The 13261-nt window shown below is 36.9% G+C and overlaps 1 protein-coding gene across 4 annotated transcripts in view; it reads left to right on the plus strand.

The window, feature by feature from the left end:
- Positions 1-13261, plus strand: part of LAMA2 (laminin subunit alpha 2) — a 516934-nt gene that overhangs the window by 308547 nt on the left and 195126 nt on the right. For all 4 annotated transcript variants that reach the window (XM_036024687.1, XM_036024688.1, XM_028508983.2 and 1 more), the window contains exon 18: positions 6796-6882. In XM_036024687.1, the coding sequence (XP_035880580.1) occupies positions 6796-6882 (87 nt within the window). The remainder of the gene's footprint in view (positions 1-6795; positions 6883-13261) is intronic.

The following is a 13261-nucleotide window of genomic DNA, read 5'->3' on the forward strand; positions in this document are numbered from 1 at the left end:
GAAAGAAGTAATATTTAATGAAAACACATGATTATATGCCAGGCTTAAGGTCAAGGACTATATTTGGTATTAATTTACCCTCAAAAACAACCCAATAAAATAAGTATTATAACCTGCATGTTATAGATTTTTTAAAAAGACTCTTAGAGAGAAAATAGCACTATAGTACCAATTCTGGAAGTAGAATTTCTGGATTTAAAAACTGAGTTCCATACTTTCTAGCTGTGTGACTATGGAAAATGTACTTAAACTCTCTGTGTCTCAGTTTTGTCATTATAATAGGTCCTGTAATAGTAGGATCCTCTCATAGCCCCCTTGTGAGAATTGCATGATAAAAGACACAAAGCACCTAAAACAGTGATTGGACATGGTGAGCCCAAAATAGGAACTATTATCAAGTAATTTGCTCAAAGTCATAAAATGCTAAAATATCAGAGTTGGAATTTTAAGTCCATGTGCTTTCCAGTTGTCTACAGCCTGTATTGTGGAGTTCTTTAACACACTGTATTTTAAGAGATAACATTAAAAGCACTTAAATGGGAAATTGAGTTAATCTGTATTAGTGACCAAATCATTTCCAGAGTTTAGGGCATGAACCTGGGCGGATACAATACTGAAGATCCTTTGGCAATCAAGGTTGTCAGAGAAGGGAAAGAAGGCAAAAGGGAAATCTACTGAGAAATAATGAATATAGGAAAACAAATTAAATTCCTTCACAATTGGTGATTACTCAGGCCTATGTTGACTGTAATATGGCACAAACCTTGCTCTCTGGTATATTTTTGAATGACTAGACTACGCAGTAGTGGACCTTCTTATTCACTATGGCTGAATGAAGTCCCTGGAACCATCTAATATACAGGAAACCCATTGTTCAGCACTACCTTTCCCTGAAGAAAGCGGTGGGGTTGCATTTGTCCCCTCACTTGCTTTGCACTTCTCACCCACAAGTCATAGGGGCTAGCAGAGGAGTCGGTCCAGCAGAGCTGCCCATTCAGAGTACCATGTGAATCCTAGCCTAATACGTTTTTTAAATTATGTAATTAATTGGATATGTAGAGTTTGTGGGTTACTCCTCAAGTCTGACCACCATGACTATTAATGCAGAGGCATTGTTAGGGAGAGAACTTTGTGTAATTGCAGGCATTCAATTGTAGAGCATTCTTCTCTGTTTACTCTGCTTCTACCTTAACAATGGGTTCTAAATGTTTTTCAAAGGAAAAAGAAAGCCAGCAAGCACTAAGACACTGTCTATCAGTGTCACAGGGATGTAGGTCCCAGGGACAATGATTATATTTCCACACGTGCATGTATTCCAATTTTGTATAATTATGCAGATTTTGATTTTTTAAAAAACAAAGATAATTCAATAATATCAATAATAGTTACACCAAGTATTTAAAGATCTGTTAATTTTCAAAGTGGGTTACGTATACAATAGATAATTATTAAATTATTAACTAATAATTTCACCCTTACAAGTAGAACTGGGAATAGAACAGTAACATATTTTATTTTATTTTTTCTTAAATATATTTTATTGATTATGCTATTACAGTTGTCCCATTTCTCCCCTTCATTCCCCTCCACCCTGCACACCCTCTCCCACCCACTTTCTCCCACCCACTTTAGTTCATGTCCATGTGTCATAAGTCCTTTAGTTTCTACATTTCCCATACTATTCTTGCCCTCCCCCGTCTATTTTCTACCTACCACCTATGCTACTTATTCTCTGTGAACAGTAACCTATTTTAAATTCCATCTTTAAATGGGGCATTTTCATATAGAAAGAAAGGACTGTGATAATTCATATATTTTAAAAATTCTAAAAGTTTATATTCAGAGTTATTAAGTCTTATAAATTTAGAACTTGGAAATTTATATAGTTTACAATTGTAATGAGAAAATTCATTTTAATTGAATAACCTGAATTTTCTTTGAAAATCACTGAATAATGGTGCACAGTGCCTTATGGGAACTCTCCTTTATAAAAAGCTTTTAGATAGTCATTACTGTTATAATCTGAGTTAGAAACTCAGAGGAATAAATTGAATATAATATATTGAATATGTTAAATATTAATACATTGATATGAATATATGATTGTTGGTATCATATTAAGAAAAAAATCAGCAAACTTCATCTATAAGTGTAAAGCTTAGTGATTATTTTACCTTGATAATTTATCTCATTAATCTCTGATCATTAATTTAGAGATCACAAGTGTCTTGGCTCTAAATTTCTAATCATATTGATAAATAAAACAAATGTATAGGGAGATAGAGATAGATTCATACACTTACTTTGAAGTATGACTATAGACAAGCGTATACTAATTAGATTATACATATAGTATCAACTTTATCAACTGTTCACAGCATCCACTCTTTGCTTAGCCCTCTCATCTTGGTAAGTATGTATTCTAGCCATAGAGTGTAACTAGGTGGTGAAATTTATAACTAGAGAGGTAAATAAAATTGTAAATATTTCAAATGTTTTATATTCATTAATTTCTGATATCATATAACTTATAGATTAAATATTATATGAAAAAATATATGATTATCTGCCCTTGAACACTCATGATGTGCTTGAATAGATAACATTATTAGAATCATAGATTCAGTTATCAGTTATGTAATACAATTAGAGATATTCTTGGCACAAGGCTGGACAGAGGGCAGGTACTCAATGAGTTCTCTCTACTAATATTGTTATGAATACTTCTTTGTGTGCCTCAGGAATGCTAACATTTAAATTTCGGAAAGAATGGAAGGAACACTTCTAGAGCTGACTCATGGACTCACTCAAGTGGCCACATTGAATTATTGTTGTTAAAATGAGTAGTTCTTACAGGAAATCTTATTCTCTAACATTATTCTAAGGCACAATGTAAATTTACAGAAACGTTCAACATTTCTTAGAAATTTTAGAGTGTATTAGATAATTTAGAGCACTTTCCTACATAGTGTTTTATGTCCATATGGGTGATTATGGTATATTGTACTAGTCCCTTAAACCAGAAGGGAAAACTAAACTCCACAGAAACTAAATGACTTGATTGCGATCATAGAGCTTGCTTGTGGCAGAACCAATATTAGAACCCATATATTCACCTCTCTGTGTTTCCTCCAATGGGGCTATAGAAATAGAAACAATTCCAGAGACATTGAGGAGAAGCAAAAAAAAAATAATAACAATTAATAGAACTTAGTATTAGACAAACTATAAATGTATAAATGTCCACCGTAGAAATGACTCAAACTTGGCAGCTGTTACACTAACTCAAAACTAAGGACTACAGCAGGATGAGAAATTTTAAGTTTAATTATTTAATAAGTGAAAATTTAAAAAACAATCTATGTAATTCAGCAAAACATTTGAAAGTATTAAATCACAGCTATGATTTATTGTGCCACTATGCAAAGAATTTGCCCACATATGTTTTTAGTATGAAAAACTTTATCAGGTAGGTCATATTATCTCATTTTGAAGAATGAGAAGTTCAGATTTAGAAAAATATAGTATCCAAAGGCACAGAAAATAGCCCAATTCTAATTACAAAACCCAACTGTGGACATTAATTCAGATTCCATGGTATTCAAAGATAATTAGAGACATATATGTTTGCTTAATGATTCTCCTAAGAATGTATAAAAACAGAGATCTCTAAACTGAAAGAAGAAAACACATATGGAGAAACTTTAAAAATTCATGTGGCCCAAACCAAAGTTATGAAATAACTTCAAATGAGTCACCCTTCATCTGTCTCTGCTTCCTCTTAGTCCTCTGCTGTGTCTCACCTGTTTGCAGTGTCTCGTCCCTTTTGGCTTCTCTTTCCCTACCCATGTGTTCCAGGTCACAATGAGTTAAAAGCTCTCCTTCCCCATGGTGCCTGCAAACACAGGACATGCCCTGATTTTCTAACCCTGGTGATGGAAATGGTATGCCAGTGATGAAAAGAGGGTTAATTTCCCATCACATCTTAGTCCCAAGAGACATTTTTTCCCTCTTGCTATAGCTGTGAGGAAAGCCATATGCTGATTGTCACCATCAAATGAACATACATGAAAAATGAATTTTGCATTTTAAACATACCCTTGATTTTATCTTATTTTTTAGTACTTTTTTGTCTTTACCTTATTGATTCACTTTATCTTAATGTACATATGTTGATAGGTAGAATTAAATTATTTTTGGAGCAAAGCTAGTTGTATCTCTATGTATGTATTTATCTGTATAAGTACGTACACATATGTTCATGTACATACTATTCTTACATAGTATATGCACAAAAATCAGCTCAAGTTGTTGATTTGCCAATACAAATTCTATAGACATTTTTTGTTTTCCATGATTTTTTCTTCCTTTCATTTTACTTTTGGTTTTGAATGCCATCTTCTTCATAACTATAACTTCAACTATAGCCATAAAGGAGTGAACCCTCAGTCTACATTGATTAAAGAACATTGAAGCACAAATACAGTTATATTTTATGAGGAACTTTTATTTAAATGCACCCTGTCAAGGATTTATATGACCAAAAGTTTAATCACACTTAATTCTTACGAGTAGGTTGAATGCTGGTTGGATAAGAGAGAAGAGAGCATCAGATTAGAATTCAGAAGCCCTGGGTCCCTGGAGCTCAGGCTAAATAAATTCTCCTGGCTGTGACCTTGGGCAAGAAAAATTATGCCTGCCCCAACCAACTCATAAAATTTTGGAAAAATGTAATAAAATATTTGCAAAATCACTTTGGATACGTAAAAAGCTAGTCAAATAGAATACATTGTCATTTCTTTCTTGAAAAAAAAAGTTTGACTTTTGTCAATGACAGCATTTTAATTTACTTCTATTGGTTTCAAGCAATGCATGGGTATGTTTAAAGTTTGAAATCTGTTTTATAAATAGTTTTAAAGTGTCAGAAGCCTTGTCATGTACCTTTCATATGACTTATGATGAACTGATTTAGGATTTTAAAAAATAATTTGTGTGATTTTCTTTCAATCACTATAGTCCCACATTAGTGAGAAGCCTAGAGCTTCTAGTTAGAGGCATTCTTCATATATGATGAAATATTTATAGAATTCCAGTCTCAAAAGAAGACATAACACAGATTCTAGAGATTTGTCAAAATCTAGTCTCTCCCTTTATGTCTGAAAACAATAACAAATCACAGGGCAGGGGAGGGAAAAATCCTGTTTGTTTTCATTTTGACGTGTGCCTCTTCGGTGCATATGCACACCTGGCAAGACTATCAGCCATGGTGAGCTCCCTGGGGTTGCAGGGGGCAAACCACAGGCCGCCCTCTAAGTGGTGGTTCTCCTCACAGAGCACAGACTGGGTGTGTCTTGGTTCTGCTACGTATGGAAGCCACCAGAACCCTTTAATGTGAAATATTTTATCTGGGTAGTATTTGTAAACTTAAGATTTTACAGCAGACCAAGAGCCCTTACTGTAACAGATTCATTTAGACTTACCACTGAGCTGAAATGTTCAAAATAATAGAACTACTTGGTTCTGATAGCTTGCTACTATAAAAAAAATTAGGATTATTAAATCTTTGCAGGATGACTATGAGTTAATACTACAGAGAAATACTACTCATAATAGTGCCAGTGATTTGATCTGCACAAGTTAAGAAAGTATCCCAAAGTCATGCCAGTGTCAGGAGCGGAACGAGATCAGGACTTGGCACCGGTTAATTTGTTGTTCTCTCTTTAATTCATTTAGCCATCAAGGAAGCGTCTACTGAATTGTCCTGTCATAAATAATAGAAAATAAATCTATTTAGAGACGACATAATGGGAGAAAGATTAATAGGGGGCAATTCCTTTTAAAATGATAGAGCGGCAGAACTCACAGGGTGCAAAATAGTATATGGCCCTTCAGAGAGCCATCATGCCAATCAATCTTGAGGTAAGGCATCACGTATGAGAGGTGTCTGTCACAAGGCAAAGAAGTACGGCCGGAGTTGAATATGTCATTGAAGGGTAAAGCTAACATGTAGTTACTTGGCTGTTTTCAGGATCGGTGGTCAACTCTCTTACTTCAGACCCGCATGGGAAATAGGTGTGATAAGAGAGGTAAACTTTGGAACATACCAGAAGTTGAGAAATGGACAGATTGTTTTGGTTTCTTTGATTTCTAAATTATACATTTAGGCAGAATACATGTTTTTGATCTCTAGTGAAAGCTTTTTGAAGGCTTCCTTCTGTGTTCACAGCGTGCCCGTGAGTACATAAGTGCAGCAGCCTGCACGTGTGCACACATGCACACACACTCACACACCTGTGGTAGCAGCACTGGAAGTAGGGACCCCATCGCCACCAGCACCACTATCACCACGATCACTACTACCACCACTTCCACTGCCATATACTGAGTTCTCCAAAATCTCTAACAGGTTTTTCTGGGAGGCTTCAGTTTCAGAAGGACTTGGCTGGAAAGAAAGAATGCAAGGCTGTATTTTGCGAGGCCTGGGGAATTCCTAGAGAGGAGCAGTACAGTCCCACTTGTTACTGATGACCATAGACCCGGAACAGTCAAAAGTCAGTTAATAACATGTCACTGGAATATTGCTCTCCACTGGGCTATATTCACATCCGCAGAAATAGCAATGTCATTTCATCCTCAATTGGCCAGACCCTAATCTCTGTCTGTGAGACGGCAATGACCAGCCTGTACCCTTTTGTCACAGCAGTCCTGGAGAAAGAGAAATGAAAATGTGCTGCTAATGACTTTGTGTATGTGCTTCTTCCTTGTCCCTGTCGCTCCCCGCCAACATCAACATAGCTTTAGCCCGACGTGCCATTTAGACCGAAGTCTTGGATTGATCTGTGATGAATGCCCTGTCGGGTACACAGGACCACGCTGCGAGAGGTAAGCACGGGCTCCACTGTCTTGCAAAATGATTTCTGCCTTGGGAGCTGTAATACCACAGGCATCGTCATCCTTTGCACTACCCCAGAAAAGCCACTACACTCGGTGAGATGAAAGAAAGTTTCTCAGCACACTTGTCAAACAAATGCATTGTATTTTTATAGTTTATTTATTCCCTAGAAATTGCTCCATAAATTTTGACTCACTTGAGAATGTTTGATTCATGTTTTAATCTTAAAGGTTAAGCATTAGCCTACGACCTTTCTAAAAAGTATTGCTCGAGTGGAAAGACATGCACTTTAAGATTTATCTGACTGTCTACATTGGCACCATTTATTTTTCATAATTAGCTTTTTGTCCTTAAAATGTGCCTTAAATGTGTAGTTCATAGTTCAGCAAGTGGTTCATAATTTACCTTAACTATAATTCGAAAATAGAAATAAAATGTAATTTATTAGCCTTATTTATATCCTCTTCTGAGTACTTCTAAGCCAGTATTTTAATTCTGGTTGATTTTTAATAGACTGTTTGGCCATGGAATTGTAGATATTATTATATATAATTCCTGTGACCATTTTTCCTCCTAAAATCTCTTTGAAGAAAAGTCTCAAATGGATTTCAGTTTCAGTATCAAAATGGTACAAAATTTTCCCTTGATATCATTGGCAAACACAACACCTCTAATTCTGGCACTTAAAACAGTCCCCTTTGCTGCCATCACTGGGGAGCAGGCTGGGGGACAGAGGGTGTGACTTGATCTCACCCACCCTCACCAGGCGAGCACCACAGAGGGCTGTTTCTGCCAGTCCTTTCCTGTCCTCTTGGCAATCATCACCCCTATCTGACCAGTGTGCATAAATGAAGCTGGAACCGATCTCCCAGAGTGCACTTGGCCAGCAGCTAGCAGTCTGTGGACAAAGTGCCAGTGACAGTTACTAGCAGCAACAAGTACTATTTGTGAGTATGGAAGCAACTGCAAATTAGTAATGGGAGAACAGAAATGAAGTAGGAAGGATTTATCCACAATCGAGAAACTGGAGGTCTTTAATTGTTTTTTTTTTAAAGAGGACACGTGTATATTACTTACAATAATTGCAGAACAAATCATTGCCAGGACAGATTACATCATATGCCTAATGTCCACCACCCCCACATGTCCTCCAGCTGACGACAGGCACCTTTTTTTTTTGGAGCAACTAGAAAATGACAGCTGTTCTGTCATATAAAGCCACTAAATCCACTTACATAGTTGAGTATAGTCTCTGATGTCTTTATGTTGATTTGCTTCATCCTCTGCATTTTCTGTGCATGGTAGACAATAGTTTCTGACCCATACAGTTTAAAGTCTTATATTCATTTAGCAACTACCATGTGCTGGGCCCAGGAATAGACAGAGCATATGAACAGGTGTGCACTGTACAATCCTTGTCTTCACGCAGCTCTCATCTTTAACAAGGGTGGGAATGGTTGAATGGGTTCTGGAGAGAATCCTAATCTGAATAATAAAAATCATCAAGGAGAGAAATCGCTGACAAAGGGCATGATTTCCTGTCTAAACCCTAACCAGGTCTTTACTAACCTGGTTAAAGAAAGATGGAAATATTCCCATGCAGCTTATCAAATGGCACATCTAATCTCCAAGTTTCGCAGTCAAAAATAGTCTTAAATGGTTAATGTATACAGGATGGGGTTGTATATTTTTCCAGTGAGAATTTGGATTGGGATTTTCCAAGGACACTTAGGGTTTATCATTTCTCTGTATTTATATAACTGAAAAAGTCCCTTAGTTGGGTCCAAAAACGTTCAGGAGAAACATTTTCTGAAATGTGTAGGCTTCAGTAGAAGGGAGGGGGGATAAGAGTTAAGGTAAGGAGGAAATACTAAAATCTCATCATCAACACTATTCTGTAAGTGATTACTGTAATCACGTTATGCACATCATCTACATAAAATCAGCATTGGGAGATGAAAGCAGTGTTTCCCAAGCGGTAGATGTCCTTGGAAGAAAGTGCTGGGGTCATGTAAGCTTGGGAAGTACATATTAAAATGTTAAAAGTCTGACACGTCCTGGAGTGAGGAAGTCCATTCAATTTGTTGAACTCAATATTTTCAAGTTTTATGTCACCATGCACTTCCTGCTTTTATGATACTGCAAGAATACATCTCAGAGTACAGCTCAGGTGAGCAGGAGTTATAACTTTACATTCTTTATTTCAATTTAATTTCTATTCTAATACTTAGTTAGCCACAGGTAGAAGCTGTGAGAATGTTGGAACGTAATCTGTCAAGTAATCTTTAAAGTTACACGATGTTATATGTCAGTTGTATCTCAGTCTTTTTAAAAACTAAGTTTTTCCCTTCTCCCCCACTTCCCAGGCTTGAACCCAAGTTCTAACAAGCATACTTAGTACCAAAAGTCTTGAATGCTTGAGTGTGTGTGTGCATGTGCACTCACATATGCACACATATGTGGCTGAGTGTGTATTTTGGGCAATGAACATGTAGTGGGGCCAACCTGCCCTGAGTAATGAATCCAGGTGTGTTTCTGCTGACCTCTCCCTTTGCCACGTCCTCTTGATTACTTTCCCTTCAGGTCTAGCAACTCCATCCACTCTTTTCACACCACTTGGGGGGCACAGGGCTCATTCTGCTGCTTTCATTCCACACTGGGACTCTCCAATAGTCGGTTCTCCTCACTGCTCTTCTTTTGCCTTTCCACCTCCACCCCATTTTCTTTTTGGGGTTGAATTGTAGAAAGAGGTGCCAAGTTCATAAAAATAGTGACTTGTGGAGGCTGAAGTCCCAGATATTCCCATGCTTCTTCTTTCTTGCCCATCCAATCCCTTCACTCTGTCACATAGTACAAGATGGCCTTGCTGCTTGAATTGAGAGAATGAAGAAAAGTCATGATAAAGAAGAAAGAGTAAAACAAGTTACGACAAAATATTGAGTGCTATTCTGTTACCTGTAGAGCTCTAGTTAGAGTTTTGGGAAACTCCTGCTTGGAGCCGAAGTGCCCACACTTGGAGATATCACTGCTTTCCTCTGGGAAATGTTTTAAACCAAATAAATAAGAAGATAGTGAGTGAACAGGTATTTATCATGGCACTTTGCTAGGATTGTAGTCTTTTATCCTCTGGAAAACAGGAGAAAAATAGAAAAACAAGGAGACAGTATCTGGATAGGCAAAAAGGGATAAGTGTTGGAGCATTGAGAGAAATCAAAAGGAACAAGGAGAAAAAAGTGAACTGTTAATGATACCTGCTCCACTAGGGTTGGAGCTACTTTCAGAATAACTTTGTAGCCTCAGCAACAGATCACGCACCATGGAGAAAGACATTAAAAAGACTATGCAAGTTTACCCAGTGGGATCCACAGTACCACACAAGAATTAATGGGATGTGTGGACTCCTTAAACCCTGTCCCTCCCTAGCTGGACAACATTTAACAACTCCTTAAGTGAGGAGAGAGGTGATAGGATTAATTGCACAATTGCTGCTGAGAATGCAGAAGGTATTTGAATCTAATTGCTTAATATTTGGAAAATTCACTGACATTTTTGTCCACATGATTCATATTCATTGTCAAAGAATTCTTTTTTGTTTTTTAAATTTTAATTCTGAAATCCCAACAAGATGTTCTCTACTTCAGAAATGCCCAACTCTGAATCTGGTCTAATTGTCATCTGATCACTGTGCTGGTGAGGTTCTACTCATGTTTCAGTCTCCTTGAGTCCTTGAATCCTGGGTACAGAGCATGGGGTTTCCGGGGGAGAAAAATAGAAACACCTATACTAACTTGATTGTACTATTAGCAAAACTGTGACTCCATGGGAGGTTTCCAAGGGCTACTCATGTGCTTTCACAGTTTCCATACTATACAAAAGGACTCAGTCAAGGGCGAGATTAGGGGGTCAGATCTAGTGAGCCCTCTTTTTGCCAAAACACCTGCTGTATTGTGTCTCAGTGCCCAGCTGTGTCTGCTATCTCTTCATTTTTTGGTATATGCCCAGAGGGGCCCTTTTTCTTTTCTAATTTGCAGAAAGACCCCATACATGCAGTCTTTAGCTGATTCAGTCAAATGGAAGATAGTAAGAATACAGGATTATTGCACAGCCATTTACATTTATACTCCAGCCATCCCTGCTCTGTGTCTTTGACAATTCTGTTCCTTCTGTCTGGAACACTGCATTCTTTCCACTCCTCTGTCTGCTCAGCTCTTCAAATTCAGTTCTATCATCCTGAAAGTGCCCTTAATTAATGCCAGTCTGAGTTGGTTGCCCCTTTCTGTGCTTCCATAACAGTTTTCGTTTATCTCTAGCAGTTCAGTGCCACTTTTTTGAGCATGTCTTTCTTCTTCATAGATCATAGTATAAAGACTGTGCCTTATTTATATTAGTAACATATAAAAGTGCTCAGTAGATGTTTGAGGAAGGGTGGGAGGGGAATAAGCAAGAGATTTACTAATGTGCTTAGGGAGACCGAAGCACCGTTTGCAGTCCATAGCTAATGGAAACATAGGGCACAGATCTCAGGCAAATGCTGTCAAAGAGACAACGGAGTACAGCGCGCTAAAAGCCTCACCAGTGTTGCTTTTCTTCTCATTGTTCTCTCGCTCCACTTTTGCCATTCCTTCTATGTCTACCTTTATCTCCATCATCTCTCTCTCTACCTTCTATCTCCGTCTCTCTTCCTCTGTATTGTTCCTAAGTCATCAAGAGAAACAACCATAACTGCAGGTGTTATCTGGAGTGTCATCTACATTTAAAAGGTCTTTTTCTAAAATACTGTAATTGGATTAAAAAGTTAACAAATGTAGAAAAGAACAGTGACCTAGTCATGTCAAGGTGTTCCTCTCTAGCAAGAAATCCAATAAACTCTTTTTACTAATAAAAAAGTCCTCATTCTACTTTGCACATGAAAATGAGAGGACTTGAGATTTTACATTAAAACTAATGTTGGTGCAGGAAACTTCTGGCAAGCTGAAAAGGTCCAAAGGACTGTGATTTATAGTAAATTTTACTAGCTGAATCCAACTTGATCAAACTATACAACACTATTATTACTAATAAAAGTTATATGATTAGCACTGTTGTGTTCACTGACCCTGGAATCACTTCTGAATTTCTATTGAAACTTTTTTATAAATATGTAAGAATACTATTGTATGGGTAGAAATACATACACATACATGCATCAGTAATAAAACCTGAATGCACACTTTCAATAAAGTGGCATATGAATTATCTATCATGTGTATTCAGTAAGTTTTCTTATGTGTCCTACACAAAAGGAAACGCACATGCTTCTAGATGCTTCTTCAGTTATTCTATTTAATTATAGTTATTTTCTCATGGACTGAGGTATTTTTTTATTGTGGGAGAATTTTGGACTTACTAATTGGTATCTATGTTGAGAAAAATCTGGGGGTCTTATTATATAATACCATCTCTGCTGAGGGCAGTCAGTCATTTTGAAGAAAGTGAGTTGAAAATAATGGGTTTTTGTTGGCTGTGATAATGATCATTGTATATCGTTATTCTAGTGGAGCAAAGTCACTTCCTAATGGTAAACAAAATGAGATGTGAATGTATGTGGATGTGATTACAAGCTCTGAATATCAAGTGAGGCAAGAAGAATTGGGTTAAAATTTAAAAGGATCTTTCTATTATCTTTGTCAAAGCTACTCCTGAAGTGATCTTGGGGGAATTTTAAGCACTCAAATGTTAGTTCATATCTTACAAAAGATAATTAATGAGAAGTTATATTTGTAGGTGGCAGTGTTTTTCCACCCACAAATATATTTATATAATATTTATACAATGACTTTGGCAATTCATAAAATATTTTGTGAATATAATTTAAAGAACTATCTCATTTAAAAATTATGATAAAAGTTTAAATCTGAGCCCTGGCTGGTGTAGTGCAGTGGATTGAGCATGGGCTTTGAACCAAAGCATCACAGGTTTGATTCCCAGTCCCAGTCAGGGCACGTGCCTGGGTTGCAGGCCACGGACCCCAGCAACCGCACATTGATATTTCTCTCTCTCTCTCTCTTTCTCCCTCCCTTCCCTCTCTACAAGTAAATAAATAAAATCTTTTTTGAAAAAGTTTAAGTTTGCCAGACTATTATGGCATCTATAAATCTTCTGGAAAACTTAGAATAATTAATGTATCTTACCAAAGTAATAATTTAGTGCCATCATTGTGATGATATTAAAGTATTCTCATGTGATGTACTGGATTTAAACCATTTCTCCTTCCAGTGGTAGAGAGCATTTCTCTACACAATGACTCACACATCTGTGAGGACATGAGCATAAAGTAATGTTCTACAGAAATTATATTCTTCCACATGGTTTTTGCTCCACTTCAGTTTT

This window comes from Phyllostomus discolor, chromosome 4 (genome assembly GCF_004126475.2).
Source record: "Phyllostomus discolor isolate MPI-MPIP mPhyDis1 chromosome 4, mPhyDis1.pri.v3, whole genome shotgun sequence".
In the NCBI taxonomy this organism is placed as follows: domain Eukaryota; kingdom Metazoa; phylum Chordata; class Mammalia; order Chiroptera; family Phyllostomidae; genus Phyllostomus; species Phyllostomus discolor.